Source organism: Scylla paramamosain, chromosome 46, assembly GCF_035594125.1.
Source record: "Scylla paramamosain isolate STU-SP2022 chromosome 46, ASM3559412v1, whole genome shotgun sequence".
NCBI lineage: Eukaryota > Metazoa > Arthropoda > Malacostraca > Decapoda > Portunidae > Scylla > Scylla paramamosain.
This window is the reverse complement of record NC_087196.1, coordinates 9,393,783-9,420,857: the sequence shown is the minus strand read 5'-3', so window position 1 is coordinate 9,420,857 and position 27,075 is coordinate 9,393,783. Positions and strand designations below refer to the sequence as shown.

Here is a 27,075-nt window from a genome sequence, read left to right as displayed (position 1 = left end):
TCTTTAAGGAAATTTTTGTGATAATCGTACTTCAGTGAGGAATTATCGTACCTACTTTCCTTTCTGAGATTCGAGACTATAAGAAATTGATGTGAGATTATAAATAGACATACTTTATTATTATTATTATTATTATTTGTCTGTCTGTCTGTCTGTCTGTCTGTCTGTCTGTCCGTCTCTCTCTCTCTCTCTCTCTCTCTCTCTCTCTCTCTCTCTCTCTCTCTCTCTCTCTCTCTCTCTCTCTAATGACCCATAGGAATTCGCCGAGAGAGAGAGAGAGAGAGAGAGAGAGAGAGAGAGAGAGAGAGAGAGAGAGAGAGAGAGAGAGAGAGAGAGAGAGAGAGAGAGTAATGTATTTTTTCAGAATAAGAGCATTATTTCAAGATTGTATATACTTTCTTCTTCCTCTTTTGTTATTTTCCTCCTCCTCCTCCTCCTCCTCCTCCTCCTCCTTCCTTCAGTCTCTCTTTTTTTCGTCTTCTTATCCTATCCTCCTCCTCCTCCTCCTTTCTCTTCCTCCTACTCTTCGTCTTTCTGCTCCTTCACCTCCTCATCATTATCATTCTTCTACTCTTTGATCCTGTCCTGTCCTCTTTTTCCTCCTCCTCCTCCTCCTCCTCCTCCTCTCACATATCTTCCTCCTTCCTTCCCTCCCTCCCTCCCTTCTTTGATATAATGACAACACACACACACATACAACAGAAAACGAGAGAAAGAAAACGGGTGAAAATATTTAACGGTGCACAGGATTATTTTAGGGATTATTTTAGGGACAGATTAACGATATTTCTAAATTGTGAACAGGAAAAACACCCTCCATAGCCCGCCTATTGATCTCTGTGGCCTTGGAAAATAGTCTTACTAGTTATATATGGGTTTTAAAGTGTGTTTCTTACGGTTCTAGTGACAGATTAACAAGATTTCTATATTATGAACAGAAGAAACACTCGTGAGAACCCGGCTGGTCATCTCCTGGCCTTGAAAATCAGTCAATGTGAAGAGACACGAGTTTTAAATCATGTTTTTTAAAGGTTCTAGTGACAGATTAACAAGATTTCTGCATTATAAACAGGACACTCTTGAGAACTTGGGCAGTCATCTCTGTGGCCTTTGAAAACAGCCTTGGTGAAATTATAAGGGTTTTTAAAGGCATATTAACAAGATTTCTACATTACTCGTGTTGAGAGAGCGAATGGTTTATGGGAAACTGCATGGCGGGCGAAGTAGGACAGGCCGAGAAGGGAAGCGCTATATATAGACAGCTGAGAGATAGACAGACAGAGAGACAGGACACTTACCATCACGTGTACATCCTCTGAATCATGGCTGCCCGTTAATGCCGCTGACGCAAATCCTGTAGCAGTTGTCTTGTTGTTGTTGTTGTTGTTGTTGGTGGTGGTGGTGGTGGTGGTCGTAGTAATGGTGGTAGTAGTAGTAGTAGTTGTTGTTGTTGTTGTTGTTGCTGTTGTTGTTGTTGTTGTTGTTGTTGTTGGTGGTGGTGGTGGTCGTAGTAATGGTAGTAGTAGTAGTAGTTGTTGTTGTTGTTGTTTTTGTTGCTGCTGCTGTTGTTGTTGTTGTTGCAGAAGTAGTAGTAGTAGTAAAGGTAGTAGTAGTAGTAGTAGTAGTAGTAGTAGTAGTAGTAGTAGTAGTAGTAGTAGTAGTAGTAGCTGTTATTGTTGTTGTTGCAGAAGAAGAAGAAGAAGAAGAACAATAAACGAGGGAAAAAAAATAATAATAGTAATAGTAATAGTAGTAATAGTTAACAACAGACATCAATATCACTCTGTATTTAAATTATCTTACTCTCGTGTGTGTGTGTGTGTGTGTGTGTGTGTGTGTGTGTGTGCGGACATCATAAGAGGGCACTTGTACTAACTTCACATCATCCATCCGGCCTCGTGTGTCTGTCTGTCTGCCTGCCTGTCACAACCTCCTCAGTATCCACATAGCCGTGGTGGTGGCAGCAGCAGTATTACCAGTAGTAGTAATAGAAGTGGCAGATACAATTTTCTTAACAACCCTTTAACAATTCCAGTAACGAGATAATTGTTTATGATTTAATTTTGTTTTGTTTGTTTTCATTCAATAATGGAGTTACAAAGAGGATTTTTTTGTTTGTTCCTGCTTTTCTTTTGTTTTCTGGAGGTAAGTGATGATGGTGAACGAGAGAGAGAGAGAGAGAGAGAGAGAGAGAGAGAGAGAGAGAGAGAGAGAGAGAGAGAGAGAGAGAGAGAGAGAGAGAGAGACGCTTATAATTCCTTTCTTCTTTAATTTTCTCCCTCTTCACATTAATCTGCACAAACCTTCATCTTTGCTTTTCTTTTCTATTCACTGTCACTTTTCTTTTCATTTTCCTTCCTGCTCTTTCTCCTTTTTTCGTCATACTTCTCTCCTCTTCTTCCTATTCCCGCCTTCTTCGTTTTATTTTTCTTTATTTATCACAATCCTCCTCCGTTTTCTTTATCTTATCCGTCATTATCCTTTAAGTCTTCTTCCCTTTATCTTATCTCCTTTTCTTTTTATCTTCTCTTCCTGTTCATCATTTCCGTCCTCCGTTTCCTGTTTATCATTTTTCCTCCTCCGCCTCCTTCTTGTTTACACCTTTTCTACTCATTTTTTTTTTCTCGTCCTCCTCCTCCTCCTCCCTTTATCCTCATTTCAGTCTTCACACTTCTCCTCCTCCTTCCCTTCGCACCTTTCTTCCCCCTTCTCCTCCTCATCTGTCTTTCTCCACTCATCTTTGCATTCACTTTTCTCGTTCTCCCTGAATCTACCTTCTTTACTACAGTCCTCTCCTTTCTCTCCTCTTCCTTTTTCCTTTCGCAATCCTCCTACTTATTTTCTTCTTCCTCCTCTTCATCTACACCCTTCTTCTCCTCCTCCTCATAGCAAACAACCGGTCCTCATCTTTGCTATGTTTAACACCCCCATCGTGTCACAGGCTGCCTCACGCCGGGGACGAAGGCGGGACCAGCTAGACACCTTACACAGACAGATACGCGCCCTGGAGGAGACCCAGGAAGAGGTGCGCGGGGACCTGGCCACGCTGCAGGGTCACATGAAGGCCCTGAAGGAGGTACGGGGTGATCTAAGGGAGCTACAGGCTGGTGTGGACGCCCTAACTTCGCTGGTTGAAGCCTCCATGCCTGAGGATTGCTGGGCGGCCAAAACACGTGGCTCTACTAAGAAGATTGTCGCGGTAAGCTTAATCTTGATCTTGGTTTGAAGTGTTGCTCAGTTTTTTTTCTTTTTCTTTTTTCTTTTTTCTTTTTTTTTCTAGAACTGACGAGTAATCTTAATTCTGATCTTGGAAGTCACATGTAATTTGCAAGTTATATCGTTAACAGACTTTATTTGCTTCGTTTTTCTTTCTTCTCTCTTTTTTTTTATTCGTTTTTTTTTTGTGTGTGTGTTTGATTTTGTGTTTGTTTTCTTCTGTGGCACCTTTCTTATTCTTCTTCTTCCTATATATTTTTCTTCTAGACCTCTTCCTCCTCCTATCATATCTCCTCACCAAATCATCCAAACTAGCACACACACACACACACACACACATACACACACACCTTTCCTTCTCCTCCTCCTCTTTTTTGCATTCACCTCCCCCACGTGCCGTCACACACTCACCTGACACCCCCACACCCACACACAGGTGAAGCCTCCTGGACTGGCGCCGCGGGAGGTGGTATGTGAGCAGGTCCGAGAGGGGGGCGGTTGGACGGTGATGCTGGCCAGACACCCGACACACGAGAATCACGTATTGAGGGAGAACTTCAATAAGACGTGGAAGGAGTACCGGGAGGGCTTTGGTGACCTGCGCGGGGAGTTTTGGATAGGTAAGGGTGAGAGAGGGTAACAAAATGACGTGTTTTTTGATAGGTAAGGGTGAGAGACGGTGAGAAAATAAGGTTTGGATAGGTAAGGGTGAGAGAGGGTGAGAAAATGTTTGGATAGGTAAGGGTGAGAGAGGGTGAGAAAATGACGTGTTTTTGATAGGTAAGGGTGAGAGAGGGTGAGAAAATAAGGAGTTTTGGATACGTAAGGATGAGAGAGAGAGAGAGAGAGAGAGAGAGAGAGAGAGAGAGAGAGAGAAAGAGAGAGAGAGAGAGAGAGAGAGGATGAAAGAGGCTGGAAGACAGAAACACATAAGATCATAGGAACTTAACATTATCTGGACAGAGTAATGAGATGACTAGTGATCTGCAGGGAGAGTTTTGGATGAGGACGAAGGAGAGAAAAAAAAATGAAGAAGATTTGAAGACAGAAACACAAAAGAACATAAAAAAAGACCTAAAACACGACCTGAAAGAGTTTACCAAAAAAAAAAAATAGGGATAAAAAATTGAAACAGTAGTTATGATAGCGATAAAAGACTGAAAACCCTCATTAACTCTTACATTAGAGAGATCATCCTTCCATTATCGAAAGCAGAATGAATATAATGATTTTCTACTACCTCTTCCTTCTCCCTCTCCCCCCTTCCTCTTTCTTCCCCAGGTAACGAAGTGGTTCACGCCCTCACCAACCAGACTCCTCACCAGCTGTACGTCTTACTTGAGGATTGGGATGGGAATATTGCTGAGGGAATGTGGAACAGTTTCAAGTACGTGTGTGTGTGTGTGTGTGTGTGTGTGTGTGTATCTAATCTTTCCTCCTGATTTTTCTTCTCGTTGTGTTTACTCTCTTTCCATTTATCTTCTTCATATTCGTTCTTCTTTTCCTTTCGCCTCCTTTTTTTTTTTCTGTTCTGGGTTTTTTTCTTATAACCTCTTGTTTTGCTAGGTTAGGTAGTCTTAGTTTCTGGGAATGAAAATTTAATTGGTCCCATGTGCTTCCCCTGCAGGATAGCGGGTGAGGCAGAGAGCTACCAGCTGAGCGTGGAGGGGTACCAGACGGCCAAGAGCACCACAGGGGACTCCTTCGGCTACCACCACCACCGCCGACCCTTCTCCACCTACGACAAAGACAACGACACGGATGACCACGGTGAGGAGCCTGCTGACACACACACACACACACACACACACACACAGATTGACAAATAGATAGAGATGTACTGACTCCTCTCTTTCACTAAACACTCACTCAATATCTCACCCTGATAAGGCAGACTCACAACAGACCCTCTCTTTCTCTCTCCCTCTTTAAGACCCACTCCCTAAATAAGGCGAACAGACTCACAGGTACCCCCTCTTTCCCTCTCCCTCTCTCAAAGAACACTGTGCCAAGCGTTACGGGGGCGGGTGGTGGTACTTCCAATGCCACTTGTCTCACCTGACGGGCGCCGCGCTACCCAGTCGAGAGGGAGGGCCTCATGCCATCACGTGGGACACCTGGAAAGAAACTCAGGGGCTGCAGAGCGCCTACATGGCCATCCGTCCACTGCCACCAATGAGGCAGAGTTTTGAAACACCTGCTTCCTACCGCCGCTCCCCTAGATCTGCCTGGCCTTGAGAGAGAGAGAGAGAGAGAGAGAGGAGAGAGAGAGAGAGAGAGAGAGAGAGAGAGATTCAGATTTTTCAGATTCAGATTTGTTTATTATCCACCAAAGTGGTTATTACTCAGGTTACAATAGATATTTAGTAATTACGATAGACACATCAATCACAATACATTCAGATACATAAGTCTCTTACAACTATTATATATTAATGTAAAAGATTTGAATAAATTGTTTACCATTAAATCCCAAAGGTAAAAAGTCACAATAAAAGAAACACACATACTACACATGCACAAAAACATACATATAAAATAAAAATAAAAATAAAATAAAAATACAATAAAATAAGATAAAAGTATAAAATAGAGATATATTAGCGAGTAAAATTTTCTTGAAAAGATGACTATAAAATCCTCAGTCTGGCTTTAAACATTATCTGTTAGCAGAAATTTCTCAATTCTAGCCTTAAAAGTGTTAAGAGAGGGTGCCTGGGTTAGGCGAGGTGGGAGCGCGTTCCACAGCTTGGCTCCTCGTACAGCAGTGCGCCTGTCTCCACTGTGTGTTTTTGTGTGAGAGAGAGAGAGTTCTTTTGTTATTATATTTCCTTGTTCTTATTTAATAACAGCAAAGTGAGGGTAAGTTTTTTTTTTGTTCTTATTTAATAACAGCAAAGTGAAGGTAAGTCCCCCCTGGCGGCAATACAGCAACTTTTCATGGGTAATGGAGTGGTGACGAAAATGTGAAGAATTCTGCTAATGAAGAAGACATTGCAGTACCTGGCATTACGATTTATGTTGACTTGGTCTTAGTATGTAAAGCTGTAAAGTTAACGTATTATTATTAATGATAAAGTTAAATCAATTAAGAAATATGTATCTTAGTGTGTGGCAAGCCAGGCGTGTTTCCACGGGCATGCTTCAGGACACCGCCACGCAGCAGCCCCATCACCGCTCACCGCGTGCCCAGGCATATCAATAGTGACATTCTGTGAAAGGGGTAACACGCTTAATGTGCCACTTTAAAACGCTAACACGATGAAAAGTTTGGGACCCACTGTGTGTGTGTGTGTGTGTGTGTGTGTGTGTGTGGCCTATATAATACAATAATTTACGTAGTATATTCCTTCTGTAATAAACCAATAAACAAAATAAATTACTGTATTTACTATTGTCCCATTCCACTCTGTTATCTTCTCTTTTCAAACTTCCTTGAGTTTATTTCTGCTCTCAAGTAACTTTGAATTGTCTGAAAAGAAATGCACATATTTTTTCAATTGTTTTTTTTTTCTTTTGTTCCTGTTGAGCCCTGTTTGTGGGTTTCAGCATTTTTTAAGCCTATGATTTTTTTTTTAATCTGATTATTTTATTTTATTTTTTTTCTTCATTATTACTGAAGTTTGAAATGTTTTGATATTCACGGTATTAGTTATGGTACTTGTCAAGTCAGAATATATAGAGCAATCTTCCTCCTACCTCCCCACTCTCTCTCTCTCTCTCTCTCTCTCTCTCTCTCTCCAAGATGTGAAGAGGAGGTTACCTGGAAATTGACCCTGTGGCTGAAATATTATATGAGTGAGTGTGTCCAGAAGGAGAGAGGTGGGGAGATTGGGGGAGCATACTGTGTCCTAATGAAATGGGGGAAAAGATAGCTGAAATACTGAAAGAAGAAAAACAGATGATTCAAAACCTAACATGTCGAAATAATAATGATAGTAATAATATGTAATAAGAATAAGAAGGGTTGACAGCACTGGCCAATAAGCACGAACACTTCTGACCGAGAAAAAAAAATAATAATAAACTTATTTTTAACCTTTTTTTCATTTAATGATTTGAAGTTGATCATCTAGAACAATATAAACCTAATCTGTATTTCTTACATAATAATACTTTAAGCAATTCATAGTTGGAAGGATTGGTAGCAGTGACACCACTCATCTCGGCAAGGTTGGCAGCACTGGGCGGCCGGTCAACACATCACAACACAGTAAACATTTGATGCACCACCAGTATGGGCACCGTTCACGCCAAAGTAAGCATATTTATCGCATTTCCCCACCTTAGGCCTATCGGAGGACTCTTTAGGCATACACCAGGAGGCTGAAATGACCCAAATATTATCGTGATTGAGAGAAATTCGTGTTTTTATTCAGACTTTCCTACATTTCCTTCCTTCCTCCCGTCTTTCATTTGTAAACATTGGCTAGATTTAGTTTAGTTTTGCGTGTTATTTGTTGTTATTCACGGCGTACATTTACTGCAGTGTCATGGTGTATTCAAGGGGAGTTTTTTTTATTCAATGTATGTTATTCATTGGGTACTTTGCAATCATTTACTGCAGTGTTATTCATGGGGTACTTTCACTGCAAGGTTATTCACGGTTCGTTCACTGCGGGGTTTGTGTTTCACCATCACAGTTATTTCTCCTGCTTGATTGTGTGTGTTCCTTGTTTTCCTGATCGTTTTTTTTCCTCCTGACTTTTTTCTTGACTTTTCCTGTTTTCCTGTTTTCCTGACCTTTCCTCTTTCTCCTGACTGTTGTCCTTCCCCCTGATTGTGTGTTTTCCTGTTTTTTCCTTCTTCCTGTTTTCCTTCTACCTAATGTGTTTTCCTTTTTCCTGACTTTTCCTTCTCCCTGACTGTTTTCCTTCCCTGTTTTTTCCTGAGTTCTTCCAGAGTGTTATCCTTCTAGCTGACCGTGTTTTCTGTGTTGGCAAATAAGTAACACAACAGTAACACTCGCTGGCAATGCTTCCCTAAAAGGACTGGCTGCCCCTTCCCCATGGCTGCTAACCTAACCAAATTAATCTAACCTAACTAAACTAAACCTAACCTAACTAAACTAAACCTAACCTAACCTAACCTAACCTAACCATACTAACCAAACCTAACTGGCAAGGCAAGGAACTTAACATGAAGGAGTTAAAATATGTAAAATTAATTAGCAAATGTGATATAAATGATGTTTTCGCAGTAAACAATGAGGAGAGAGCTTAAGGTGACAGATAGAAGCCAGACATGGTAGGTTTAGGGAGGAGACTGGCAGGAACAGAGTGATAGATAAGTCAAATTACCTTAGCAGTTTGAAGAGATGGTTAGATGTTTACGTGTGCAGCGAAGACAGTTAGAAGTACGACTAGCTAAGGGAAAGATGAGAGATAGAAAGATGTATAAGCAAAATTAGTTGAGAAAGATAAAGAAAATTGAAAGAAAGAAAGATTTAGAAGATTATGATACCCTCTCTATCTCTAACTTCTCTTATCTCTAACTTCTTTTTCTCTTTTACGTTCATATTCCTTCTTATCATTACCTCATCTAATCTTCCTTTTATCTCTATGTCTTTAATCTCCCTTCCTGTAGTGTTACCTTACCTCCATGATAGGAAAGTTGGCAGGTATTTTGCAGTTTCCTTAGATCATTATATACTTATCCAGCTGCAGTCTCTCCCCTCACTCTCTCACTCTCTCTCTCTCTCCCTGGCAGAGTCCCGACACAGATGAGGGCAGTGTGGGTGTCAAGATGGACCTACAGGCTCTTAAGGTAGGCTATATATTAAAGAATTATGTCACTAACCTCTGTCTGTACGTTTGTCTGTCTTTATCTTCTGTCGGTGTTTTTATCTCTCGTATTTCTTCTGTCTGTCTGTCTGTGTGTCTGCATTTTATGTCTTTCTGCTTTGTGTTTGTCTGTGTTTATTGTCTTTCTGTGTTTGTGTTTCTCTTTATCTTATCTCTGTCAGTGTCTATCATATCTTTTGTCTTTTTCCTTCCTGTGTCTATCTGTGTGTCTATCTTATTTCTGTCAGTATGTCTATCTTATCTTTGTCTCTTTCCCTCCCGTGTCTATCTGTGTGTCTGTCTTATTTCTGTCAGTATGTCTATCTTATCTTTGTCTTTTTCCTTCCTGTGTCTATCTGTGCATCTATCTTATTTTTCTGTCTGTCTGCCTGTCTGTCTGCCCAGAAGAAATTTATTAGTGTGGCTACAGCAGGAGAATATTTTTATACTGCCATTGTGTGTGTGGAGAGAGAGACAGAGAGAGAGAGAGAGAGAGAGAGAGAGAGAGAGAGAGAGAGAGAGAGAGAGAGAGAGAGAGAGAGAGAGAGAGAGAGAGAGAGAGAGAGAGAGAGAGAGTAACAATAGAGGCAGGATGTGTCGAGGTGGAGAGAAACATTAGAGCAGGATATATTGAAGTGATGGAAAGAGTGTTGAGGTGATGGAGAGAGAGAGAGAGAGAGAGAGAGAGAGAGAGAGAGTATTGGCAGGATGTGTTGAGATGAGAGGAGATGTTAGAGTAGGCATTGAATTCTGCCTTACTCATTCCAGCGCCAGGAGAGGGAGAGAAAGAGGAGGCTAAGGAGTGTCAGGGAGAGACTGGCTTTTTTGAGAAGGAAGGCGATGCAAATGAAATTAAAGAAGATTAAGGTTGGTGGGGGTATGTGTGTGTGTGTGTGTGTGTGTGTGTTGTTAGCTAATTGTGTTTTTTGCAGGATTGATTCAAGATCGTAATGTTCTGTCTTTTAAACTGTGTGTGTGTGTGTGTGTGTGTGTGTGTGTGTAAAATTGAATGTGTTAACAGAAGGTCTTTTTTTTATTGATCTAATTATTTAATTTCTTTTTATATACAAGGGTTAAGTTAATGGGAACAAGTCTTAAAAGGGTGTAAGTAGAGATGCTTGGGTTAAATAAGCAAGAAGAATTTGAAGAGAGAGAGAGAGAGAGAGAGAGAGAGAGAGAGGGAAATATATACAGTCTCTCTTCTGCTGTGGCCATATCTGTTGTAATGGTATGTGCTAATACACTAATACATTTTGTGAATAATACTAACCCAGAAAAGATCCCCAAACTTAACTGAAACTATTCCCTACTTGTTTATTTTCCTGTGCACATCCTACCACGAAAAAAAATTCACCAAACTTTTCCGAACATCCTCCCACAAACCTAACTTAACTCTCCCCTTTACTTCCTTACTTTCCCATGTATATTTTACCCTTAGAAACTCCCCAAACTTAACCTAACATCCCTTTTATTTACTTACATTCCTGTCAATATTATACTCTTGAGAATACCCGAAACTTTCCCCCTTAAACTTACCCTAACCTTTGCTCTTATTTCCCTATTTTTCCATGTATATTTCACCTACAGAAGGGCACCTGAACTTAACCCAGTGTCTCCCTCACAGGCCCGAGTGCAGAGGGTCCACGTGGACGGGCTGGGGAGGACCAAGGATGACATCGTAATCAACACTGTAAGGGATGTGTTTGCCGCCCAGGACTTCCAGACGGTGCGTGGTGGTGGTGGTGGTGGTGGTGGTGGTGGTGGTGGTGGTGGTGGTGTCGTCTTAGGAAGTGTTTTCATTTTGTTGTTTTTGTTGTTGTTGTTGTTGAAAGGTGGTTTATTTTTTTGTTTTTGTTTTGTTGTTGTTGTTGTAGTAGTAGTAGTAGTGGTAGTAGTAGTAGTAGTAGTAGTAGTTATTGTTGTCTTAGGAAACAGACGGAAGAGAAATACAGTAATTTTACCAGTAATAGTAGTAGTAGTAGTAGTAGTAGTAATAATAGTAGTAGCAGCAGCAATAACAACACCATAAAAAAAATAAAACAAACAAACAAACAAACTAACTCAAAACCCACCAACAGTTTCACCACCACCATCACCACCACCATTTTTCTGCAGGTGATAATGAAGATCCACGAAGCAAGGACGCGGCTGTCTAACCTGGGCTGCTTTAAGGACGTCGGGGTGTTTATTGACACATACAAGGGGCCGGATGCTTTAGAGGACGGCATTGAGGTGAGTGGCTGGCGAGGATGGTAATAATTGTTGTTTTGAGGTGAAATATGAAGCTGTTGAAATGTTTTGTTATTTTTGTTGTTTTCTTTTTGTTTGTAGTGAAATATGAAGGTGCTGAGGTGTGTAGCTGGTGGGAAGTGGTGTAAATAATTGTTGTTTTGTTGTTTTTGGGTTGTTTATAGTGAAGTGTGAGGGTGTTGAGGTGTCTGGCTGCTGAGAAATGATGATAATAGTTTTTTTGTTTATCGAGAAGCAGTAGTTTGTTTATTTATTTATTTTTTTATGTAAGAGGAGCACTCATCTAATCACTCGAATCTTTTGTTACCACTTCAACCTCTCTATCTCACTGCAACTTCACCCAACCTCACTGCAATCTTATCTTATCGCTTCACCCTTTCTTTATATCACTGCAACTTCACCCAACCTCACTGCAATCTTAACACTTCAGCCTCTCTATCTCACTGCAACTTCACCCAACCTCACTGTAACCTTTCCTTATCACATCAACCTTTCCTTACCCGTCCTCACCTCACCTAACCTAACCTCATTTTAACCTCACCTCACCTTATTCCAACCTTACCTACCCTTAGTACATTACCTCACCCCACCCAACCATTCCTCACCTTTCAACCTTCCAAGTTTACGTCAACCATTCCTGACCACTCCAGCTTTACCTCACCCAACCTCACCACCACCCCGTCACTGCAGGTAACATTTGAAGTGCGGGAAACGAACCTCCTGGGGGCCAAGATTAACACCAGCGTGGGGAACAACGAAGGGTCTGTCTCTACTGGCGGTGTGCTCAGAAACGTGTTTGGACGCGGGGAAGAGGCCAGCTGTGAATACTCTCATGGCACCAAGCGAACTTCATCCTTTCACACGACGTTTACCAAGCCTTTCCATAATGAAGCAAGCACTGTGTGAGTGTTTGGGGGTGTTTGGCGATGTTTGGGTGTGGGTGGGGATGTTTTGTGTCTGTGAGTGTGTGTGTTTTAGGTGTGTGTGTGTGTGTTGTTTTGCCAAAATAATTATATCTGATCTCTTCTCTTCCTTGTCCTCTTCCTCCTATTACTCTTCTCCTCTCCTCCCCCTCCTCCTTATTGTTTTGTTCTTTTATCTTTTCCTCTTCTTCTATTCTTCCTTTTTTGCATTGTTTTCATCCCTTATCTCCTCCTCCTCCTTCACTGTCTCTTAATCTTCCTCCTCCTCTTCCATTTCTTATCTTCCTCTTTATCATTTCACTGTTTTATCTTCCTCCTTCCCACTATCTCTTAATCCTCCTCCTGTTCCTCTTTCTCTCATCCTTCTCTATTATTATTTTGCACCTTTATCTTCTCCTCCTGCCTCATATACCTCCCCCACCACCACCCCTCCAGTCTAAGCAGCAGCGTGTACCAGCAAGCCTCAGAGTCGCCCTGGTCCGGGTACAAGGAGCTGGACCGTGGTATTCTCCTGTCCCTCGCCTTCAACTCGGCGCCGCAGGTCAGTCTGTTTGCCTTGTGTTGTGTTGGGTTGAGTTGAATTGCTGTTTATTTTTTTTGTTTTTTATTTATTTTTTATTTTTTTTGCTTTCCTGTCATTTTATATTTATCTTTCGAGTTTTGTCTGAGTTACTTTGTTTATTTTTTCACTTTTCCTGTTAATTTTTGGGATTATATATAGTTTTTCCTGTTTCCATCACCATAACATCTTCACATTCCTCTCCCCAAACCCCACAACAGGTGCAACAAAAGCTGGTGTTGGACGGAGTGTGGCGTCACCTGGCCTGCCTGTCACGCACCACAGCCTTTGCAGTGCGGGAACAGGCCGGTCACTCCCTCAAGTCCTCCCTGAGACATGAACTGAAGGTGGACAGGAGAGACGACCTGGTGTTCCCCTCAGATGGTGTTGCTTTCACCATTAAGGTAAGGGTGGTGATGTGATAAGTGTGAGGGTGTTTTTTATTATCATTTACATCAAGTTTAGCTTTTTATTTGGTGTTTCTAGTGGTTTTCTTATAATTTTCTGGTCTTTCTCAATATTTTCAATGGTTTCCTTGTCATGTCCTCCTCCACACTCTATCTCCAGGTCTTCTTTGGTCTTCCCTCTGGCCTCATGTCCTTACACCATCTCCAGGTCTTTCTACTGGTCTCCCAACTACCTGCCAACACTCCAAATTTAAACCAGTGCAGCTAATCTAACTAGTGAACAGTGAAAAAGTCCTGTGAACTAAGCCAGTGTGCCAAATCTAACCTGAACTGATTTAAACTGCACCTAACCTAACCTAACTTAACGTAATCTAACCAACACCTCAACACCTCTATATGTCCCCATCTGTACAGTGAAATTCTAACATCTATTACCTTTCATTACGTCTATTATTCACCATACTCGGAAAATTTATAACTCCTTCCCCCTTGTAGAATGAACTGGCTGGTCTAGGCGGCGACATTGGCTTCCTAAAGAATGAATTGGATCTACAAGTGAACGTACCTCTCCCTGGGGACTTGGTAAGGCTGCCTGCTACTCTCTAGGGTCAGGAATGTAGGTAGTAGTAGAAGTAGCAGTTGTAGTAGTTGTGGTGTGTGTAGATTCGGGTATGTTGTATGTGTGTGTGTGTGTGTGTGTGTGTGTGTGTGTGTGTGTGTGTGTGTGTGTGTGTGTGTGTGTGTGTGTGTCAACTAACAAACACCCGATCTCCTCCAACAGGTGATCCAAGGCAGCCTGGTAGCCGGCCACCTGCTGCCTCTGAGGAACAACAAGACACACTGCATCACAGACCGGTTCCTCCTTGGCGGCCCCATGAACCTGCGTGGCTTTGAAATGTGTGGTGTGGGGCCCCATAGTGACGGGTGTTCTCTGGGGGCTGATGTGAGTATGGGGAGGGATGGAGGGGGTGTGGGAGAGGTATATGGGTCAGTGGATTGGCTGATGTGTGAGGGAGATAGTGAGAAATGGGGAGTCACGGGGAGAAATTAAGAGAGAGATGGAGAAATAGAGGGATAGAGAAAGACAGGCAGAAATAGAGAGAGAGAGAGAGAGAGAGAGAGAGAGAGAGAGAGAGAGAGAGAGAGAGAGAGAGAAAGGCAGACAGTAATAGAGAGAGAGAGACAGGGAGAAATAGAGGCACAAAATAGAGACAAACAGAAATGGAGAGAGAGAGAGAGAGAGAGAGAGAGAGAGAGAGAGAGAGAGAGAGAGAGAGAGAGAACACAAGCAGAAATAGAGACAGACAGAAATAGGGAGAGAAAGAGAGAGAGAAACAGGCACAAACACAGCCACACACCCATAAACACACAAACGCACACACACACACACACACAGCAACCTCCCCACTGACACATCCCCACTCACTCTCACTTCTCCCACAGATGTACTGGGCGGCAGCTTTGCACACTTACTCTCCTCTTCCTCTTCTGGGCCGCGGAGGATCGATCAGCGACAAATTCCGCCTCCATGCATTTGTCAACACTGGAAACATTGGAGACTTTGTGTTGAGTGAGTGTTGCCTTTGTTGTTGTTGTTGTTGTTGTTGTTGTTGTAAGAGGGGCAATAGTGAAGGGTAATGAAAAGGGTGAAAAAAATGCCCACTGAATTGCTAGTCCCAAAAGAAAGGTTAGAATTGTAGTAGTAGTAGTAGTAGTAGTAGTAGTAGTAGTAGTAGCATCAATATCTATAGCAGTAGTAACAATAACAGATTTAATACTTTCTTTTCCTTCCCATCTCCACCACCGCCACCACCACCACTACCACTAACAACCCAATTTCCTCTCACAGCTGACGATTACAAGCAGAACCTCCGGACACTTCTTCAGGAGGTTCGTTTGTCATACGGCGCTGGGCTGGCAATGAGTCTGGGAGGATTTGCACGTGTGGAGCTCAACTACTGCGTGCCTCTGTTGGTGCAGCGCGGCGACCGACCCAGCCAGGGATTACAGTTTGGTGTGGCTGCCAGTTTCCTATGAGATCCTTCCTTCACCCTAGAGGTCCTGGGTTTCTTTACTTGGTCCTCATTATCCTTGTCTTTCTCTTGTTTACCTCCTGTCTTCCTTCTTTTGCTTGCCCTGTCTTCTTTCTTTCAATTCCTAGTCTCTGCCAGCTTCCTCTGAGGTCGTTTCCTTCATTCTAGAGTCCCTGGAGTCCTTCATTTGGTCCTAGTCCTTTTCTTTTCTCTGTCTAGCTCCTGTCTTTCTCCTTTGTCCTTGTCTGCCAGCTTCCTCTGAGGTCCTTTCCTTCAATAGAGAGATCCTTGGTTCCTTCATTTGGTCCTTCTAGTCTAGTCCTTGTCTTGCCCTTGTCTACCTTTCATCTTTCTCCTTTGCCTTTCTTCATTCATTCCTTTCATTCCATCTAATCTTGTCTTCCTTCCTTCATTCCTTTAACTCCCTGCCTTTCTCTCCCTCATTTTCCACACAGTCATTTTTCTCTTTCTGTATCTTTTCTTCTTTACTTCTTCAGGCTAGTCCTTCATTATCTCCTCTTTAAGTCTTCCTTTCTCCAGCTTGTCTATTGTCTACGTAGGAAGGGTAAAAAGAGTGGATATATTGAGTGGATGGAGTGAGGAATTGGTGAGGATGGAAAGGTCATATCTTGGGTGGATCTTAGTAAGGTGGAAGGCTGAGTGAGGGAGGAAAGGTTAGAAAAGAATGGAGGACAGGAGGATGAGGAAGCAAAGGTTAGGAAGGGAGAAGGAAAGAAGATTGGGAAGGGTGGAAGACTAAGTGAGCGAGGAAAGGTTAGGAAGGAATGAAGGACAATGTGAGGATGGGTGTTAGTAATGGTGTTGTGGGTGAGGAGGAAAAGGTTAGGCTGGCAGCTGCTTCCATTTACTTATGCAAGACTTGTACAGTGTAAAAATACAGTCATATATATTAATTTTGCTGTGCTTTGATTCATCCTGTGTGTGTGTGTGTGTGTGTGCTGGGTGGTAAAGCTGGCAGAGGAGGACAAGAAGACAGTGTTCTCTTTTTGTCAGGGCCTGTGGCATTTCCAGATGATGGCTTTTGGTTTGTGTAGTGCCCCTAGGTGCTTTGAGTGCCCAATGGAGAAGTCCAGTCCTTCCAGCACTCTTTTCTCCGCCTCCTCAACAAAGGGTGGGCCATGATCTTCCAATCAGCCATCCCACTCTCTCTGCGGCATCAGCTGAGTTGGTAATGAGGTCGTGGATGCTGCGGCGTGCGGCATCAGCTGAGGTGGTAACAGCATTGCCAGATTGTTTTGGCCATATTATCGTACTACACAGGTTGAAATTATTGTACTTCTGGCAAAATTATCGTACATATGTAATTATTCCAAATATTATGTAAAACTGCCAGTTTCCAAATACAGCAGAATTTAGGTTTTATATATATATATATATATATATATATATATATATATATATATATATATATATATATATATATATATATATATAGAGAGAGAGAGAGAGAGAGAGAGAGAGAGAGAGAGAGAGAGAGAGAGAGAGAGAGAGAGAGAGAGAGAGAGAGAGAGAGAGAGGTGTGTGTGTGTGTGTGTGTGTGTAATGAAAAAAACAACAATGCCCTTAACAAACAAAACACTTTCCTAAATACATATCATTAATAATTGGAGAAAAACTACAGGACACTTCGTTAAGTTGTTTATTTACTATGTAGGAGATTACTGGTCTTGTTCTTCTATATAATTATACATCCGGCACGTCGTCAGCAGCCCCGGCACTCTCTTCATTGGAGGAATATAGCACCCTTGATGTCATGTTTTTTATCATTGACTTTGATTGATGGCTTGAAGGTCGTACAGTCACTGCTGGATGTGACTTCGCTAGGATGATGTCTCTTACGGTTCCTGTTTTTAGCTTATTTCTGTCTTTTTTTTCACACAGTTTACACTAGAGAAGCAGCGCTATATATATATATATATATATATATATATATATATATATATATATATATATATATATATATATATATATATATATATTCTCTCTCTCTCTCTCTCTCTCTCTCTCCTCTCTCTCTCTCTCTCTCTCTCTCTCTCTCTCTCTCTCTCTCTCTCTATATATATATATATATATATATATATATATATATATATATATATATATATATATATATATATATAAACCTAAATTCTGCTGTATTTGGAAAGTGGCAGTTTTGCATAATATTTGGAATAATCACATATATACGATAATTTTACCAGAAGTACAATAATTTCAACCTGTGTAGTATGGCCAAAACAATCTGGCAACGCTGCGCTCAGCTGCTGCCTGACAAGATAGTCAGTGTGTCGCATCTATGGGTGGCGTTAGTACACGTCTGTTTCAACTCCTAGCCTGACAGAATTTGTGTTTTTCTTTTTTTTTTTTGTGTGTGTGTAACCACGCCTACACAGTGGCTGCCAAGGCTTACCCATGAGTTAAACCTTCTTTAGTTGGTAATGAGGAAGGCACGGGCTCTAGCAGTGGACACCCGAAGGCAGCAGTGGATGAAAACAAGCAAAATAAAGAAAAGTTTGGCTGTGAGAAGGTGCTAGACAGCCAGCCATAGTGACAAGGAGGCACCACCACCATCACCACCACAGGGAAGGTAAGGTCAGGAAGTGTTAGAATAAATTTAGGTAACTTAACGTAACTTTTTAATGAATAACTGAACAATCCACGGTTTTAACTCATTTTAACGCATCTCACCTAACCTCCAGCACAATATATCCCTGTGTCAGCCTCGTCTCGTTGCTAAAAACCGTAAAATTTAACTTAATGAAAATGTAAACAATCTGGGTCATCTCTATTTATCAGTCATTATCTATCTTATCTGTGAGTGTTTTAAACCAATACTGTCGCAAAGCGGAGCCACATGACCTAGCTTTAATATCCGCTCGTTAGATATACCTGCCATTACTTAGTTTAAGTTTGGCAAGGGTTTAAATGAGTGAGAAGGGTTGGTCGTCCCCTCCACTGGCCCCCTCCGCCGCCATCTTGGATAAGGCTCCCCCGCCCCCTCCGGTTCCAGTATTATTTTTCTTATTTCTTAAGTATTTTATTTCGGCTTGTAGCTAAGATTTTATGGTTTGTAAAAATATTTCGTTGTTTTTTAAGTTATTTGAGCGCGTGTGTTGCTTGAAAAGTGGTGATTTTGGCGTTGTTTTTGTGTAAATAAGAGGGCCGTTTTCGGCGTATATTTTTACGGTCCCCAAACTCGATTTTTTATTTCAGCCTGTACTAGGTTCTTATTGCTTTTAAAAAATAGTTGGTGTTTTTTTAAGTGTGTTGCCGTCCCGCTCAGTGAAATGCGTGCACCGTACACTTGTTTTTATTCGTGTTGAACTTCCAATAATATTGAATTTTTTTTCGGTAATTTTTTTTATTTGTGCTTGTAGCTCACTTTAAATGGTTTTAGAAAATAGTTTAGATTTTTTAAAGTGTTTTTCGTTATGTTTAAGCCAGAATGGGTGAACATCTGAACGATTTTAAATGGGGTGAATGTTCTAACAGTTTCCAGATACTTCTTTTTAAATATCTTTAATACTACTGCGTTTTGAAATGTGTTGTTATTTGTGGCATTAGTTAATAAATGTGGCAAGTCTGAATTTATAAAGCATTCCTGTCTAGCTGCGTTTTTTAGAGGGGTCATTTTCAAAATGAAATACGTACGTACGTAAATAACGTTCGCTGTGACGTCATCAACCCCCCGTGACGTCACAAGCCCCCTCCCCAGCCGTGACGCTATCAGAGTGGTACCTTCCCTAACTCCCTTCCAGTCCCTCCCAGTAAATATTCAGTGTTTTTTTCAAGGTGTGTGTGTGTGTGTGTGTGTGTGTGTGTGTGTTGCCTTATTTTTCGTTGTACAGATGGTGTTGCAGTGTGTGTGTGTGTGTGTGTGTGTTGCCTTGTCTTACGTTGTACAGATGCTTATGCAGTGTGTGTGTGTGTGTGTGTGTGTGTGTGTGTGTGTGTTGCCTTACTTTCCGTTGTACAGATGGTGATGCAGTGTGTGTGTGTGTGTGTGTGTGTGTGTGTGTGTGTGTTGCCTTATTTTTCGTTGTACAGATGGTGGTGCAGTGTGTGTTGCTTTGTCTTTCGTTGTACAGATTGTTATGCAGTGTGTGTGTGTGTGTGTGTGTGTGTGTGTGTGTGTGTGTGTGTGTGTGTGTGTGTGTGTTGCCTTATCTTTCGTTGTACAGATGGTGATGCAGTGTGTGTGTGTGTGTGTGTGTGTGTGTGTGTGTGTGTGTGTGTGTGTGTGTGTGTGTGTGTGTGTTGCCTTATCTTTCGTTGTACAGATGGTGATACAGTGTGTGTGTGTGTGTGTGTGTGTGTGTGTGTGTGTGTGTGTTGCCTTATCTTTCGTTGTACAGATGGTGATGCAGTGTGTGTGTGTGTGTGTGTGTGTTGCCTTGTCTTTCGTTGTACATATGCTTATGCAGTGTGTGTGTGTGTGTGTGTGTGTGTGTGTGTGTGTGTGTGTTGCCTTGTCTTTCGTTGTACATATGCTTATGCAGTGTGTGTGTGTGTGTGTGTGTGTGTGTGTGTGTGTGAGTGAGTGTGTGTGTGTGTGTGTGTGTGTTGCCTTGTCTTTCGTTGTATATATGCTTATGCAGTATGTGTGTGTGTGTGTGTGTGTGTGTGTGTGTGTGTGTTGAAAATGTACGCGTGCGCGCGCGTACATTTTCAGTTTGTTAACTGCCTAAATAATAAAGCGTTTATTATTATTATTATTATTATTATTATTATTATTATTATTATTATTATTATTATTATTATTATCATTATTGTTATTATTATTATTATTATTATTATTATTATTATTACACACACACACACACCTGTAGTTCAAGAGATTAGGTTAAGTTTGCTTAAACACACACACACACACACACACACACACACACACACACACACACACACACACACACACACACACACATTATCTAGAGAGAGAGAGAAAAAATACGAATAAGAAAAAAAATGCTTACACTTACATTACGCACAAACAAACAAACACACACACACGCAATACATCTGGCACTTTCAGGTTTTTATTTTGTTATTCAAATTTATATAAGAAATTTTGCATTACCCGATATTGATAACATTAATTTTCACTCAAATTATTTTATATTTCATAAAAATATCGTACGAATTCCCAAATTATCGTATTATCGTATGAGTCTCATTATACATCGTACACGGGCAAAAATTATTGTACTTGTACAATAATTATCGTACGTTTTGCAACGCTGGTCACCGTGGTAATGAGGTCGTGGATGCTGCGGCGAAGATGGCCCTATCACATGTCAACATCACCCCCCCCCCCACCCACTCCCACTCCACTCTGTCAGACGAATCATAACCAATTTGTACCATTCATCGTAGAACTGTTCACTCAGCGACGCCCTCCACTCCACACCCATGAGACTATCTGAGAGACTCCTCCCAGCAGCCATAGCTAAGGAGACAGTCCCGGACGCCAGATGTTGCCCTCACTTGCCTTCGTCTGGGCCTCTCAACACTCTCTGTTTACCTGCAGTTCTGCATCGCTTGGGCTTGTCACCACACCCGCACTGCCCCTGGTGCCCCCACGGTGGAGGAAACTATTGAACACTCGCCCCTACTCAGCCCTCGCTTCTATTCCCACTGCGTTGTGCTCCGCGACCAACCAAGCCCTCGGGACCAACATCCTTGACCTGCCCAACCTACTGGCGGCAGTGGGCAGCCCTCTACGCCAAAAAACAAGAACAATAAGAGAGAAGGGAAAGGCATCTCAGTTGTCGCCGATCAGCAGGAGCAGTGAGGAGGTCAACATGATTCCAGAAGTGGATATTTTTGTTGGAAATTACACGATTATTGATCAGGAAGTGTTTGAGTTATGGGTGCAGGGTTACTCTGGTGAGTGTGTGTGTGTGTGTGTGTGTGTGTGTGTGTGTGTGTGTGTGTGTGTACACCTATTTTATTAAATTACCCTTCCCCTCTCTGTCAGTTTGTGTGTAAAATACCTAATCAATTTATATTCTGACTGAGCACCAATGAACCCCACAGAAATACAAAAAAAACCTGACATTGCACACATGACACCTCACACCCCATGCCGCAGTGGTGGAGTGTGTGTCGGTGTTGCAGCAGCGCGGGGAGCTGGAGGCTTGGGGGGCGGCGCAGGACCTCCTTGCTTCGGACACTGGGGACCACTATCGCACCTTTGGCATGCTGGAGAAGCTGCTGCTCACGCCCCCTAAGCTGGCCGAGGAGTGGACCTTTCAGCTGGAGCCCGCCGTACAGCGCATGGTCATCGAGAAGTGAGTCACGTTTGGTTAGGTTAGGCCAGGCTTTTTTTTTTTTATCAGAATGGTTAGGTTAAAATAAATTAGGGTGTTTATTTTTTAGTTTTTTGCTTTGATTGTTCAGCTTTCTTTTCATGACTTGCATACACACACACACACACACATAGTCATAGTAATAATAGCTGAAAAAATGGAAATAGGCTTGTTTTATACAGGGACTGCCTTGTGTAGGCCTGATGACGTCTTAAACCAACCCTCATTTCCTTATAATATTCTAATCCTCTTACACTCACAACACAATCCCATCCAGTCACTATCCACTCATTGCCTTGTCCTCCTCCCTGACAGGTATTACGAGCTGGACGACATCGTTATCCGAGAAATCATTGGAAAGAAGTTATCGGGCCGAACCAGGAAGGATCTTGACGACGTGGCTGAGAAGACAGGTGTGCTTCTGAGATCCTGCAGGTATGTATGCCCCTCTTTCCCTTTACTGCATCTAATGGTTAGCAGAATGAAGGACTGAAGATCTGTTTGGTTCTTTTGTATAATATTGCTGCTGAGGAGGTCTTCTGGTAGTGGCTTGTATTCAAAAACACTTTGCTCTTTTGCCACTATTTTCCAAGGTCACAGAGATGATTAGCCAGGTTCCCAAGACTTTTTCTTCTTTCGGGAATGTAGAAATCATGTTAATCTGTCATTAGAACCACAGAAAACACACTTAAAAACCTGTGTAACTTTAACTAGAAACACTTTGTTCTCTCACCATGACATTTCAAAGGCCACAGAGATCACTAGCTTGTGTTTCTCCTCTCAGTAATGTAGAAATCTTGTTAATCTATAATTAGAACTCTAAAACTACACTTAAAAACCTCCGTAACTTCAACTAAAACCTTTTGAAAGCAGTGGAAGTTTGGCGAAGAAGTATTTCAGAGTATGGTGCATTATCTTAACTGTCCTGGTAGAAGGGAAAGGAAAAGCTTGGTTCTTCTCTGCTTCTTTATTCACAAAATCTTCCGAATGCAGGTATCTTTTGTGAAAATAAAAAGATAATGTTGATGTATTGATGTTAATTTGCTTGCAGACGTCAATTTGATAACGTGAAGCGGATTTTCAAGCACGTAGATGAGATGACTGGCTCAGTGATGGCCAATATCCAGTCTGCCTTCCTGCTGCCACCGCCGCTGGCCAAGTGAGTCAGTAGTAGTAGTAGTAGTAGTAGTAGTAGTAGTAGTAGTAGTATAGTATTAGTATGATTAGCAGTAATAGTAGTACCACCAATCCTAACCTAACCTAACCAAATATGCCCACACCCAACACACCAGTAGTAGTAGTAGTAGTAGTAGTAGCATTAGTATAAGTAAGCAGCTGATCAGATCAGCTGATCTTTGTTACGGTAAGATGCATGAGTGTAGGGTGGTGATTGTGTACATAATTTCACTTCTATTCAAGTATCCGGCATGTCGGCGGTCCCGTTGATGCTGGATAAGAGGGATTTTACTGTATTAGTAGTAGCATCAGTATTAATAACAGTAATGATAGTACCACCTAACCCAACCAAAACCCTGCACCCCACACAGGAAATATGCATCGATCGTCTTCATCATCAACAACCGCTTTGAGACAAGCAAACGCAAGCTGAACTACTTAACGTTTGAGGACTTCTCAGTGTGTGCGTCCCTCATGATGTCGTCCTGGACCACCGCGAGCCCCCTGGCCCCCGCGCTGGCCCCAGACACCAGGGATGATACTGATTTCGACAGGGACTTCCTCATTGAGCTCAGGGACTTCAAACTTCTGCTGGATCGGGAAAAGGAGCATCGGAAGTGAGTGGTTTGTGTTGTTGTGTGGGTGTTTTGTGTGTTTGTGTGTTTGTTAATGTAAAATCTTTGTGTTTTTCTTTTTTATTTAGGATGGTTTTCTTTTTCTGTTCGTGAGTTTGTTTTGTGTGTTTGTGTGTTTGTTCATGTGTGGTTTTGTTAAGATGTAAAGTCTGTTTTTCTTTTTTTGGGGGATGTTTTTCTGTGTTTGTGTGTGTGTGTGTGTGTGTGTGTGTGTGTGTGTGTGTTCGTTCACTGGGTTTAGCATATGTGGCATTGTCATAAGTAAAGTGTGTGTTTGTCTGTCAGTTTTTTGGGGGGCTTGGATGTGTGAAAGAGAGTGTTTTTGTGTCACTAACCTAGTGTAAGACAAGATAACAGACTAGATTCTTATGTTTCACCCATCATTTCACCAATCCTTCACTGTAACACTTTGAAAAGCTACCAACACTTACCTAAACCCTTCTTCTATCTCCCCACAACTCATCATCACCCTAAGCCACCTCAGAGGAGAAATACAGACTACATTCTTCTGTTTCACCCGTCACTACACCCTTAAATCCTCACAGTAACCTAACCCAACATTGCCAACACTGACCTAAACCTTTCTATCTCGCCACAATACATCGTCACCCTAAGCCAACTCATAGGAAAAATACAGACTTCATTCTTCTGTTTAATCCGTCACTACACCCTTAAATCCTCACAGTAACCTAACCCAACATTACCAACACTGACCTAAACCCTTCCTCTATCTCCCCACAATACAGCGTCACCCTAAGCCAACTCATAGGAAAACTACAGACTTCATTCTTCTGTTTAATCCGTCACTGCACCCTTAAATCCTCACAGTAACCTAACCGACACTGACCTAAACCCTTCCTCTCTCTCCCCACACTACAGCGTCACCCTAAGCCACCTCAGAGGGAAGATACCAGACCGCATGTGCTCAGAGGTGGAAAGCAACTTCAAGATTTACTCAAGGGGCATTATAAACATCGGCTGCTCCCTCAACAACTCTCGGGACCTGAGGGATTTCTTTGTGGATGCTGTGGAGAGGGTGGTGGAGCCCTGCAGACAGGCTAGGTGGAGGTCCCCTGAGCTGGAGATCTTCCTGAAGGTGTACGCTGAAGCTGGGTCTGCCCTGGATATTATGGCCAGGTAGGTCTTTGTGTTTGGGGGTGTTTGGAGGATCGATCAGCGACAAATTCCGCCTCCATGCATTTGTCAACACTGGAAACATTGGAGACTTTGTGTTGAGTGAGTGTTGCCTTTGTTGTTGTTGTTGTTGTTGTTGTTGTTGTAAGAGGGGCAATAGTCAAGGGTAATGAAAAGGGTGAAAAAAATGCCCACTGAATTGCTAGTCCCAAAAGAAAGGTTAGAATTGTAGTAGTAGTAGTAGTAGTAGTAGTAGTAGTAGTAGTAGCAGCATCAATATCTATAGCAGTAGTAACAATAACAGATTTAATACTTTCTTTTCCTTCCCATCTCCACCACCACCACCACCACCACTACCACTAACAACCCAATTTCCTCTCACAGCTGACGATTACAAGCAGAACCTCCGGACACTTCTTCAGGAGGTTCGTTTGTCATACGGCGCTGGGCTGGCAATGAGTCTGGGAGGATTTGCACGTGTGGAGCTCAACTACTGCGTGCCTCTGTTGGTGCAGCGCGGCGACCGACCCAGCCAGGGACTACAGTTTGGTGTGGCTGCCAGTTTCCTATGAGATCCTTCCTTCACCCTAGAGGTCCTGGGTTTCTTTACTTGGTCCTCATTATCCTTGTCTTTCTCTTGTTTACCTCCTGTCTTCCTTCTTTTGCTTGCCCTGTCTTCTTTCTTTCAATTCCTAGTCTCTGCCAGCTTCCTCTGAGGTCATTTCCTTCATTCTAGAGTCCCTGGAGTCCTTCATTTGGTCCTAGTCCTTTTCTTTTCTCTGTCTAGCTCCTGTCTTTCTCCTTTGCCCTTGTCTGCCAGCTTCCTCTGAGGTCCTTTCCTTCAATAGAGAGATCCTTGGTTCCTTCATTTGGTCCTTCTAGTCTAGTCCTTGTCTTGCCCTTGTCTACCTTTCATCTTTCTCCCTTGCCTTTCTTCATTCATTCCTTTCATTCCATCTAATCTTGTCTTCCTTCCTTCATTCCTTTAACTCCCTGCCTTTCTCTCCCTCATTTTCCACACAGTCATTTTTCTCTTTCTGTATCTTTTCTTCTTTACTTCTTCAGTCTAGTCCTTCATTATCTCCTCTTTAAGTCTTCCTTTCTCCAGCTTGTCTATTGTCTACGTAGGAAGGGTAAAAAGAGTGGATATATTGAGTGGATGGAGTGAGGAATTGGTGAGGATGGAAAGGTCATATCTTGGGTGGATCTTAGTAAGGTGGAAGGCTGAGTGAGGGAGGAAAGGTTAGAAAAGAATGGAGGACAGGAGGATGAGGAAGGAAAGGTTAGGAAGGGAGAAGGAAAGAAGATTGGGAAGGGTGGAAGACTAAGTGAGCGAGGAAAGGTTAGGAAGGAATGAAGGACAATGTGAGGATGGGTGTTAGTAATGGTGTTGTGGGTGAGGAGGAAAAGGTTAGGCTGGCAGCTGCTTCCATTTACTTATGCAAGACTTGTACAGTGTAAAAATACAGTCATATATATTAATTTTGCTGTGCTTTGATTCATCCTGTGTGTGTGTGTGTGTGTGTGTGCTGGCTGGTAAAGATGGCAGAGGAGGACAAGAAGACAGTGTTCTCTTTTTGTCAGGGCCTGTGGCATTTCCAGATGATGGCTTTTGGTTTGTGTAGTGCCCCTAGGTGCTTTGAGTGCCCAATGGAGAAGTCCAGTCCTTCCAGCACTCTTTTCTCCGCCTCCTCAACAAAGGGTGGGCCATGATCTTCCAATCAGCCATCCCACTCTCTCTGCGGCAGCAGCTGAGTTGGTAATGAGGTCGTGGATGCTGCGGCGTGCGGCATCAGCTGAGGTGGTAACAGCATTGCCAGATTGTTTTGGCCATATTATCGTACTACACAGGTTGAAATTATTGTACTTCTGGCAAAATTATCGTACATATGTAATTATTCCAAATATTATGTAAAACTGCCAGTTTCCAAATACAGCAGAATTTAGGTTATATATATATATATATATATATATATATATATATATATATATATATATATATATATATAGAGAGAGAGAGAGAGAGAGAGAGAGAGAGAGAGAGAGAGAGAGAGAGAGAGAGAGAGAGAGAGAGAGAGAGAGAGAGAGAGAGAGAGAGGTGTGTGTGTGTGTGTAATGAAAAAAACAACAATGCCCTTAACAAACAAAACACTTTCCTAAATACATATCATTAATAATTGGAGAAAAACTACAGGACACTTCGTTAAGTTGTTTATTTACTATGTAGGAGATTACTGGTCTTGTTCTTCTATATAATTATACATCCGGCACGTCGTCAGCAGCCCCGGCACTCTCTTCATTGGAGGAATATAGCACCCTTGATGTCATGTTTTTTATCATTGACTTTGATTGATGGCTTGAAGGTCGTACAGTCACTGCTGGATGTGACTTCGCTAGGATGATGTCTCTTACGGTTCCTGTTTTTAGCTTATTTCTGTCTTTTTTTTCACACAGTTTACACTAGAGAAGCAGCGCTATATATATATATATATATATATATATATATATATATATATATATATATATATATATATATATATATATATATATATATATATATATATATATATATATATATATATATATATATTCTCTCTCTCTCACTCTCTCTCTCTCTCTCTCTCTCTCTC

At 42.0% G+C, this 27,075-nt stretch overlaps 4 protein-coding genes across 11 annotated transcripts in view; 3 read left to right on the top strand and 1 right to left on the bottom strand.

Moving 5' to 3' along the window:
• The window catches only part of LOC135094705 (tubulin alpha-1 chain-like), a 26,974-nt gene extending 25,131 nt beyond the window's left edge, over positions 1-1,843 (bottom strand). Inside the window, exon 1 of the mRNA XM_063995038.1 lies at positions 1,299-1,843. Within this exon, the coding sequence (XP_063851108.1) occupies positions 1,299-1,301 (3 nt within the window). The 5' untranslated portion in view covers positions 1,302-1,843. The remainder of the gene's footprint in view (positions 1-1,298) is intronic.
• Positions 1,844-1,931: 88 nt separating this feature from the next.
• On the top strand, positions 1,932-6,598 carry LOC135094710 (techylectin-5B-like). The gene is made up of 6 exons (XM_063995045.1): positions 1,932-2,145; positions 2,942-3,199; positions 3,653-3,836; positions 4,498-4,603; positions 4,844-4,986; positions 5,216-6,598. Exons 1-6 carry the CDS (start codon positions 2,089-2,091, stop codon positions 5,452-5,454), a joined length of 987 nt encoding a protein of 328 aa, XP_063851115.1. The 5' UTR covers positions 1,932-2,088; the 3' UTR covers positions 5,455-6,598.
• Positions 6,599-7,341: 743 nt separating this feature from the next.
• LOC135094704 (sorting and assembly machinery component 50 homolog) lies at positions 7,342-16,086 on the top strand. 6 transcript variants are annotated; one of them, XM_063995032.1, is made up of 12 exons: positions 7,343-7,474; positions 8,926-8,982; positions 9,768-9,866; positions 10,624-10,725; positions 11,115-11,231; positions 11,940-12,151; positions 12,608-12,713; positions 12,953-13,135; positions 13,634-13,720; positions 13,920-14,081; positions 14,582-14,708; positions 14,988-16,086. In XM_063995032.1, the coding sequence occupies exons 1-12, from the start codon at positions 7,454-7,456 to the stop codon at positions 15,173-15,175; spliced, it is 1,461 nt and encodes a 486-aa protein (XP_063851102.1). In that variant the 5' UTR covers positions 7,343-7,453; the 3' UTR covers positions 15,176-16,086. The 6 variants fall into 6 exon arrangements, 5 of the variants coding, with proteins under 5 accessions (XP_063851103.1, XP_063851102.1, XP_063851106.1 ...); XR_010263944.1 differs by lacking the exon at positions 9,768-9,866 and having other exon boundaries at positions 7,345-7,474; positions 14,988-15,885; positions 15,946-16,086; XM_063995033.1 differs by lacking the exon at positions 13,634-13,720 and having other exon boundaries at positions 7,342-7,474.
• A 1,476-nt stretch (positions 16,087-17,562) lies between these two features.
• Positions 17,563-25,928, top strand: LOC135094706 (acidic fibroblast growth factor intracellular-binding protein-like). Of its 3 annotated transcripts, XR_010263948.1 has the most exons (8): positions 17,563-17,779; positions 20,720-21,078; positions 21,284-21,482; positions 21,816-21,935; positions 22,552-22,659; positions 23,048-23,293; positions 24,191-24,547; positions 24,830-25,928. XR_010263948.1 is itself a non-coding variant. In XM_063995041.1 (7 exons), exons 1-7 carry the CDS (start codon positions 20,664-20,666, stop codon positions 24,831-24,833), a joined length of 1,350 nt encoding a protein of 449 aa, XP_063851111.1. In that variant the 5' UTR covers positions 20,497-20,663; the 3' UTR covers positions 24,834-25,928. The 3 variants fall into 3 exon arrangements, 1 of the variants encoding a protein (XP_063851111.1); XR_010263947.1 differs by lacking the exon at positions 17,563-17,779 and having other exon boundaries at positions 20,495-21,078; XM_063995041.1 differs by lacking the exon at positions 17,563-17,779 and having other exon boundaries at positions 20,497-21,078; positions 24,191-24,448.
• Positions 25,929-27,075: the final 1,147 nt, after the last annotated feature.